This window comes from Arachis stenosperma, chromosome 6 (assembly GCF_014773155.1).
Source record: "Arachis stenosperma cultivar V10309 chromosome 6, arast.V10309.gnm1.PFL2, whole genome shotgun sequence".
NCBI lineage: Eukaryota > Viridiplantae > Streptophyta > Magnoliopsida > Fabales > Fabaceae > Arachis > Arachis stenosperma.
Window position 1 is genome coordinate 138,906,963 of NC_080382.1, and position 10,337 is coordinate 138,917,299.

General features: G+C 36.8%; 1 protein-coding gene across 1 annotated transcript; it reads left to right on the plus strand.

Moving 5' to 3' along the window:
- Positions 1 to 6,821: 6,821 nt before the first annotated feature.
- On the plus strand, positions 6,822 to 10,337 carry LOC130934787 (uncharacterized). Its single transcript, XM_057864322.1, has 6 exons — positions 6,822 to 6,854; positions 6,975 to 7,083; positions 7,302 to 7,363; positions 7,503 to 7,689; positions 7,949 to 8,173; positions 8,576 to 10,337. The coding sequence occupies exons 1-6, from the start codon at positions 6,822 to 6,824 to the stop codon at positions 8,647 to 8,649; spliced, it is 690 nt and encodes a 229-aa protein (XP_057720305.1). The 3' UTR covers positions 8,650 to 10,337.

The following is a 10,337-nucleotide window of genomic DNA, read 5'->3' on the forward strand; positions in this document are numbered from 1 at the left end:
AGCCCATAGTAGAAGATGTCTAACTGTACCCATTCTGAAAACATTTCAGAGGGGCATTTTCTTAGCATACCTCTATACCTCTCCCAGGCATTATAAAGGGATTCATTATCCTCTTGTTTAAAGCCTTGGATGTCCAGCCTTAGCTGTGTCATCCTTTTTGGAGGGTAAAATTGATTCAGGAATTTGTCTGATAACTGTTTCCATGTCTTTATGCTTGCTGTAGGTTGGTTATTCAACCACCTCTTAGCTTGATCTTTTACAGCAAATGGAAACAGTAATAATCTGTAAACATCCTGATCCACCTCTTTATCACATACTGTGTCAGCAAGTTGTAAGAATTGTGCCAGAAACTCAGTAGGTTCTTCCTGTGGAAGACCGGAATACTAGCAATTTTGCTGCACCATGATAATGAGTTGAGGATTTAGCTCAAAGCTGCTTGCTTTAATGGGAGGTATACAGATGCTACTCCCATATGCAGCTGTAATGGGGTTAGCATATGACCCCAGAGTCCTTCTGGACTGTTCAATTCCACTTAAGTCCATGATGGAGAAAGGGAATATGATATGAATTCACAAGTAAAGTAAATTTTTTTCTTTTTTTTTTGACCGAAAATAATAAAATAAAACAAATAAAAAAATCAAATTTCGAAAACTAAAAGAAAATAAGATCAAAGCAAATTGAAAACTAAATCAATTAGTTAATTAAAAAGATTTTGGAATTAGCAATTGAAAATATATGATTGAAAATTATTTTGAAAAAGATTTGATTTTTGAAATGAGGAAAGAGAAAAACAACAAAATGACACCAAACTTAAAATTTTTAGAAAATCAAACACAAATTTTCGAAAATTTTAAAGGAAAACACAAAGAGGACACCAAACTTAGAATTTTTAGAGAACAAGAAAGGACTAAGAACATGCAAATTAAAAAAAATTAAAAGAAAACAAACGCATGCAATTGACACCAAACTTAAAATATGAAACTAAACTCAAATAAAAGACTCTAAACCAACAAAAATAAAACAGTCCTAATCTAAGCAACAAGATAGACCGTCAGTTGTCCAAACTCGAACAATCCCCGACAACGACGCCAAAAACTTGGTGCACGAAATTGCAATCACACTTTTGCAATCCCGCACAACTAACCAACAAGTGCACTGGGTCGTCCAAGTAATACCTTACGTGAGTAAGGGTCGATCCCACGGAGATTGTCGACTTGAAGCAAGCTATGGTTATCTTGTAACTCTTAGTCAGGATATCAATAATTATCAGGGTTGATTGTAAAAAGCAAAAGAACATGAAATAAGTACTTGTTTTGCAGTAATGGGGAACAGGTTGAGGTTTTGGAGATGCTCTGTCTTCTGAACCTCTGCTTTCCTACTGTCTTCTTCTTCAAACACGCAAGGCTCCTTCCATGGCAAGCTGTATGTAGGGTTTCACCGTTGTCAATGGCTACCTCCCATCCTCTCAGTGAAAATGTTCAACGCGCTCTGTCACAGCACGGCTAATCATCTGTCGGTTCTCAATCGGGTTGGAATAGAATCCAGTGATTCTTTTGCGTCTGTCACTAATGCCCAGCCCTCAGGAGTTTGAAGCTCGTCACAGTCATTCAATCCTTGAATCCTACTCAGAATACCACAGACAAGGTTTAGACCTTCCGGATTCTCTTGAATGCCGCCATCAATTCTAGCTTATACCACGAAGATTCCGATTAAAGAATCCAAGAGATATCTACTCAATCTAAGGTAGAACAGAGGTGGTTGTCAGGCACACGTTCATAGTTGAGAATGATGATGAGTGTCACGGATCATCACATTCATCAGGTTTAAGAACAAGTGATATCTTAGAATGGAAGCAAGCATGATTGAATGAAAAATAGTAGTAATTGCATTAATCCATCAAGACACAGCAGAGCTCCTCACCCCCAACCATGGGGTTTAGAGACTCATGTTGTAGAAGATACAATGAGAAACGTGTAAAGTGTCATGAGGTGTAGATACAATGTCAAAAGATCCTATTAATAGTGAACTAGTAACCTAGGGTATACATAAATGAGTAAATGACGTAAAAATCCACTTCCGGGGTCCACTTAGTGTGTGCTTGGGCTGAGCATTGAAGCTTTCAAGTGTAGAGACTTTTTCTGGAGTTAAACACCAGCTTTTATGCCAGTTTGGGCGTTTAACTCCAATTTTTATGCCAGTTCCGGCGTTAAACGCTGGGAATTCTGAAGCTGATTTGCAACGCCGGTTTGAGCCATCAAATCTCGGGCAAAGTATGGACTATTATACATTGCTGGAAAGTCCGGGATGTCTACTTTCCAATGCCATTAAGAGCGCACCAATTGGGCTTCTGTAGCTCCAGAAAATCCACTTCGAGTGCAGAGAGGTCAGAATCCAACAGTATCTGCAGTCCTTTTCAGCCTCTGAATCAGATTTTTGCTCAGGACCCTCAATTTCAGCCAGAAAATATCTGAAATCATAGAAAAACACACAAACTCATAGTAAAGTCCAGAAAAGTGAATTTTAACTAAAAACTAATAAAAATATAATAAAAACTAACTAAAATATACTAAAAACATACTAAAAATAATGGCAAAATGACTCAACTAAATACACTAACAATCAAATGAATAAAAATGAGCAACTCCACTGAACAGAAAGAAAATAAGAACACATTTTCATTCCTATGTCCTAGTTACACCAAAAAACAGAATCAAATTAAGTCAATCTACTAAATGAAGTAACTCAATTCAACAAACCTAAAATGCAACTAAGAGAAATACGAGAGTGCAAGATTTTAAATGAACACTAGTTTTTATCATACCTTTCGTTGTCTCTGTTCTTGTTTTTGTTCATTTTTTCTTCTTCCATTCGAAATCTTCTCACGATTCTTTTTCGGTAGCAGTTTTCGCAAAGAACACGAGTGAAATTTGAGAGATTTTGAGAGAGATTCGAAGTTCTTCAGTAGCAGTTTCAATGTTGAAGAAGGAACGTTGTTTTATATTCAAGGCGCAAATGAATATGTTAACGTTTCGATGCTCTGGGCGCATGTATACACGCTCATTTAATGGTATTGAATATTTTTAGTATTGAACCAGCTTCAATTCAATAGCGTTTGTTTTGAGGTAATGAGAAAGAGACTGGGAGACTGAGATTCAGTATCATGTTTGTTGGTTCAAAGACTGGTACTAAAATTTCTGTATTTCAGTACCTCCAAAAAGTGGGGACACAGGGACTAAAATTTTTAGAGATGGAGACTAAAACTTTAATAACATTTTATACCTAAAATACCCTCATTTCAATTAATTAATTCTATTCTTATCCTTTGTGCAAATTAAATTAGAGTTTCATTCTTGTTTTAATTTCTGTCTCCCATTTTACATCAAACAAAATACTGAGATTTATTTCAATTTCTATCTCTTAGTCTCTGTCTCTCAGTTTCAGTCTTTCCGTCTTTATCTCTCCACCAAACACAATAGACTTGGATAAAAAATTATATAAATGTATAGCATACCTGTATTTTATTTTTTAAAGACTAATATAACTAAAAAAAGTTATTTAAAAACTAATTCAAATGTGGATTTGACTATTGACCCATAGTTATCCAATCCGGACCGAACCAGCCGATTCGACCGAATCCTTAACCGGTCCAGGCTAACAATCAAACCGCACAAACAAAGAAACCGATCAAACTCGAGAAACCTGGTAAAAACCGGACTGAACTGCAGATCGAACCGGACCGATCAACCCGCCAGATGACGTCAGCACGTGCATTCTAAAAATGTTGGCGCGGCATCACCTGGCGCTCCTGGAAAATAAAGGAGTTTGTAACCCACTAGGCTAAAATGCTTTTTGATATTATAAATGCCTTTTTATAAATATATTATAACTTATTACACATATCCTAATTAATAACTATATCTTATTAATTCTTTTACTCATATAAAATTTAAAATTTCCTTACACTTTTCTCCTTCTATTCTAATGAGTAATTTTATATTTAATTTAATTATTTTTTATTTTATATTTATTCACTTAAATTAATTATGTTTTAGTTTTACATAATTATTAAAAATATTAAATATTGTTAAATATTCTTTAAATTAAAAAAATAAACAAAAATATTTTTAGTAATCATACCATATTTTTGTTATTGATAATTATATAATATTTATTAATATTAATTCTTTTTTAACATATATTTGATTAATATAATTAATTAATAAATTATTGAAATATTAAAATAACTTAATTTTGTATAAAAAATTTTATTATAAAAAAAATTAAATTTTATATAATTATTTAATTATAATTAAGTGAACCGATTCGATCTGTGATTCAACGGTTGAATCAGTAGTCAGTAATGTCATGGAGTTGATTACCTGATAACTATGATTGACCCAAAATAAAAAAAAAAACGTTTCAAAGAACTCCCTTGGAAATGACTTGAGTTACAATTGCACACCCTCTCTTCGAAACTTGATCTTTATCTTTCTCCTTCTTCAAACCGTAAACCTAACTCGTTCAGATATGGCTCTCTTCATTGTGCACTCCGCCACCACAGCACTCCGAATAACATCGAAGAACCCCAGCACTCCGCGAAGAACGTCGCCGGCGCTCGCAATGCTTCCCTCGGCAATCCCTATTCCGGCACTCCCCCATCGCTGCTCGCACCTTAAACCCCTGACCCTCCTTCTGAGGTGACTCTCTCTGGCGGTGACTCGCTCGGCGCTCACTGAGTCACTGTCCGTCGCAAACCCTCCGCCGCCACTCCCTTCGGTCGCTGCAAACCCCTAATCCCTTCTGCCGCCTCTCCCTTCCGTCGGAGCATTGGAGAAGGTTTGTTGTTCAGGGCCGCTCCCTTCCGTCGACGCTTCATTGCTGGTTTTGAGAGCTGGTAAACCCTATTTCTTATCTTCAATGCTGCACGACTGTACTAGACTGTACTATAACTATGTCTTGAGGAGTTCGTTATGGTGTTAGAGCTGCACTTGGTTCTAGAATAACTAACACTTGTATGGTTGTAACTGGTAACTCCTTTGTGGATGTCCTCCGTATTTATCTTGAATTAAATGATAGATATGTAATTATCACTAATATTTGTTGCCTACCTTTTCGAAAATTTGAAGTTAAAATGTGTTTCTCAAGCATGCATTTCACATTATTGTACATCTAATAAACTAAACTGGGAATGAAATACTAAGAGGGAAGAAATTAGATAAATTTAGCAGATAAACCAGCCATGGCGTTTGTTTTGCCCACCATGCTTTGTCAATTAGCATGAACAAACTGACGGGTGACATTGAGGGAAAATGAGACTGATTTTTAGTATTAATGCTATTCCTTAGAATAGATATTGCTCAGTATATACTGGAACTACTCTTGTTTCTCTCAATTCTTAACTCTATTTAATTCCTTATTCGGTTTATGCTATGTTTGACCCAACAATATTACCTCTTGTAGATATTTTCTTTTTATCTTTTATTTTTCATTAAGTTTGTGTATCTGTGTAGGATTGTTGTTATTCATCTATTAATTGGTACCACTTTTCTATCTGGTATCAGGCAGTTGCTTACATTGAAGCCTCTGCATTCATCTATCAGGGTCGAAAGGTCACAAGCTATATCTTATGGCTTAAAGTTGACCCAAAATAATAACTTTTAATTTATTTATGAGTTACAAAATGGAGGACAGCATAACAAGGTGCGGGCTCCAAGACGGCGACAGCAGAAGAGGGATTACATCAGTGCTGTGTTCCGTTAAACCCTGAAGCAACGTAAAAGATGTATAAGCTCGATTAGACCACTGATGACCGAAAACAAAAAACTAAAACAACGGCCCAGCTCACCTCCCTAAATCCAGTTGCGGATCTGTAACATTGGCTTCGTATTCCATTAGCCGGCTCTCATTTTCACTACCAAGGCAAACAAGATTATAGAGCTCCCTTCCATTGCCAAGGCAAACAAGATTATAGAGCTCTGTCAAACTTGTTCCTGCAACCATCATCTTGCCACATGTCAATACATCCTTGCATCTATATATAAACGTGTAGGAGAGCTCCGTACAAAGCACAGATCAGCTATGTTTATGGTGGGCCATCTTATGTTAATCCATGATAAACTCTGCTAACTCCGTTACCCTTACTCTAAAATTGCTCTATCTGTCGCTCTCTATCCCACGTTCTATTTTCTTCTTTAACCCAACTTCTATCATTCAAGCAACGTATTTTTTAGAAAAAATGACTGACCTGTTCTTAAAAACAAAATATTTGATTTGCAGCTATTGCACGCAGTAGAGTTTTCTTGGAAATGCAAGCCTGAAGTAGTTTTGACAAATAGTGAAAAATGATGTATTCTTCGTTTTTCCATTTCTAGAGGGAATACATCATTTTTCACTATTTGTCAAAGCTACTTCAGGCTTGCATTTCCAAGAAAATTCTACCGCGTGCAATGGCTGCAAATCAAATATTTTGTTTTTAAGAACATGTCAGTCATTTTTTTCAAAAATATGTTGTTTGAATGATAGAAGGTGGGTTAAAGAAGAAAATAGAACGTGGGATAGAGAGCGACAGATAGAGCGATTTTAGCGTAAGGGTAGAGGAGTTAGCAGAGTTTATCATGGATTAACATAAGATGACCCACCATAGACATAGCTGATCTGTGCTTTGTGCAGAGCTCTCCTACACGTTTATGTATACAGATGTAAGGATGTATTGACATGTGGCAAGATGATGGTTGTAGGAACAAGTTTGACAGAGCTCTATAATCTTGTTTGTCTTGGTAGTGGAAGGGGAGCTCTATAATCTTGTTTGCCTTGATAGTGGAATGAGGAGCCGGCTAATGGAATACGAAGCCAATGTTACAGATCCCCAACTGGATTTAGGGAGGTGGGCTGAGCCGTTGTTTTAGTTTTTTGTTTTCGGTGGTCTAATCGAGCTTATACATCTTCTACATTGTTTCAAGTTTAACGGAACACAGCATCGCTCTTCTGCTGTCACTGTAGTGGTGTTCCTCACAGTTGGAGCCCGCGCCTTGTTATGCTGTGCTCCATTTTTGTTCCTCTGCTCGCGCCGTGCCGAAGCGTCTGGTGTGCTCAGGTTGGCGTTCTGAAACCTTTGATGTGTATCGTTACAAGGGAGAACCCGCAGCGGAATCGCAACCATATGCAATTGAAGGGTTCGGCGAACAATGTGACGATGAATTCTGTGAATTTGGGTCACCTACAAACACAATGACATGAAAACAAGGAAGCCTCAAAGAATTGGCCGAGGAACAATTACAGCAATACATGAAAAATTGGGCCAGTCACAGCGAGCAGCAGCGCGGATGGGAGCGGGGTAGCACAGCAACTTATTGTGAATTCGGAGGTTGGAATTGACACCATGGTTGGAGATAACTTAAATAACTTATCATAGAATAAACTAATGATTTGGTATTTGTGTCTTGTGTTTTCTTAATTGTTCAATTTGGCTGATAAATGTACATTATTTTCTATTGTGTTGTTAGACGTTTGCTGTTTTGTCTGAAGTTCATAGTTTGGTTGTTTGCATCTTGAAAAGACTTGGAGGAAAGGATGATGGTATGAGTGGGAACTTTGCTAATCTTCTTCTTCTGATTACTTTAAACTTCATATCTGCAATTATTAATGCTGGAGTAGCTGGATGTTGTATTGGCCTTGCACTAGGCTTTTCAGGTATCATTTTTTTCTCCCTTTATTTGGATTTACTGTTAGTTGAGTCCCACATTATTTGACTAATTGGAATTGTATTATTTAATGGGTTTTGGTAACAATTGCTCTAAGAATGCTCTTTTTCACTGGAAAGATGAGCTTTAGATGTTCCAATCCGTTGGAATACATTAAAAAAATTCAGCTCCTTGATTCCTTAATGAAAGAGAAATATAAATTTTGTTCTCTGCTCTGTTTTTAGGACTCATATTCTACTTTTCTCCAGGTGCGCCACAAGCTCTCTTGCAGAGCTGCCTCACTTTTGGGGCATTTTCCTTTATTATGGAAGGGCTAAACAAGCAGCAACCAGCACTTGCGATTCCAATCTCCCGGAAAACAAGTTTGCAACACAATACACACCCGCCCCTCGTACTCCCCCTTCAGTTCCCTCTTCCAGATGAAATGAAAGGTGCTTTTTCCTTTTTCAAGAAGCGCAACAAGGGAGCTCATGGTACTTGGCAATAAGAAATCAGGCTATCATACTTTTTTAGCATCGTGTAGATTAGATATGCCCCTACCTTCGTTTTTGTATTAGATTTCTTGTAGCCTTGTAGCTTTATTGGCATTTCTTTTTCCAGAAATTTAGGGTGAAAGGCATTGTTCCGAGGACTTTACATGTTACTTAACCGAGTTCTAAATATTGCACTTTATCTTGTACCTTGTTGGTAGAGTATGTCATTGGAGAGCATAATATATGATGAATGATTCAGCTGTGATTCATGCATGTGGCATATCGAAACAAATGAGTGCAACAACTCAATTAAATTTATACATTTAGTTAAACTCTTGCTTCTAACTATAAACTCATCTTTGCCAAGTGATTATATCTTAATAAAGTCTTTTAGTGTTGCAGGTGGCTACCCTATCCTAAGCATCAATTTCATATATTACAAGAAGCCAAATGGTAAGGTGGATTCTCTGGTGTAGAAAGGGAGGTATGTTCCACACGTATAGAAAGCTGGTGGCAGGATAATTCAGCGACACTTGTCCACTCTAGGAGACCAAATCTGAAAAAGCTAGTGATAATGTGCAGTGAAGACGGTGAAAGCATGAGTGTTGAAACACGTGAGTTTAGGATGTTACCGGATAAAATATGTTAATTAGGTTGTATTACGCAATCCCTTATGATAGTTAATAATGGGTCTTTCTGAAGTGGGTTTTTTTTGTTCTAAACTATCTGTAAATGGAGGAGAAAAAATGGCTCTGGTGGCTTCAGGTTGCTTCGCAGAAAATAAAGAGTGTAACCCAGATAAAGAACTTGACACAGGAGGAAAAAAAAAACCCCTAGATAGAGAGAAGAAGTTGGTCCTCCTCCGACGGCACCGGAGCAAGATTGATCTCTGGATGGCGGCTCCACGTGTATCGGGGTAGATTGGTTGACTTCACTAGAGAGTGCGCGGTTCGGCGAGTAGAACGGGGTCGCTGCGCCAAAAACGGAGGACAGGAGTTGGTCGGGACCGCCGTCAATCGCAATCTGCTGGTAGAGGTAAGCATTGTGTATTTTCCTTGACCAAAATCCAGATGAAACTATTATGGCGTAATTTTTTTTTTTTGTCTCTGAAATGTGAGTATGGTCTTGTTTGGGCGAAGATGTGATGTGCTTCCTAAAGAAAGGTTAGAATTTTGATTCTACCTTTGTAGGACAATATTCATAATTTTTTATGCGAACAATGTTTTTTATTCTACCTTTGTAGGACAATATTCATCGTTATAGAAGCTAGTTTACTTGTTTTCATTGTTTAGGAAAAATTTTTTTGGGCGGATGAACTTTTGAATTAGTTAAATATTGTGAAGGTTGATTTGTTTATTTTTTTTTAACTCTACATTCTGCAATGCACTATTACCAGGCCTTATTCATAATTTTTTGTCTCATTTGGAAACAAATTGCAAATGTCCTTCATTTCCTTCACTCAATCATCATTTTCAGCCTTTTATAGTTCGCAAAGTAAAGAAGAAAACCTAAAGAAAAGCTAAATCTAAATGTTTTAGCCTAGACCATTTTTTTTTTAAGTTTTTGGAAGTTTTAATGGTCATAGGAACCTAAAACTTTAAAACAGATTCTTGTTGACCATGAGCTTATCTACATTTGCAAAATATTTTATGGAAGTTGCTGATTCATAAAAGTCATGGACATGTAGTTGAAACAAACCTCCCAAATTCAAAAGAGAAAGAGAAAATTTTGAAATGCTACAACCAATGTGATCCCTTTTTGTTCCTTTTGATTATAGATTGAACACCATCTAAATATCTGATCTTTCACTCTATTGCCTTGTATGTGTGCAAGGAGATTGATCTTGCAGAATTTTTTGCTTAGTTCACATTGTTGTGTTGTTCTTCATGCCACTTTCTTAGCTGCGCAGTCCTCTCGACTGCTTCTTTTGCATAATCTGCCATATTTGCGTTCCTAAGAGTCGTTGCAGCCTGAGAATGTGTAGCAGCGTCTGTATCCTAAAAGTATCTTGAACAAATATTTCTACAAATACATTGAAGACTCTTGTAGGGATTGTTTAGATTAGTTGTGCACAAAGTGACTTATATCAATTATTGTATGTATAATTTGTTTTTTCATAATTGATTATGATAAAAACTAATTGGATGCTATTTGGTGTAAAATG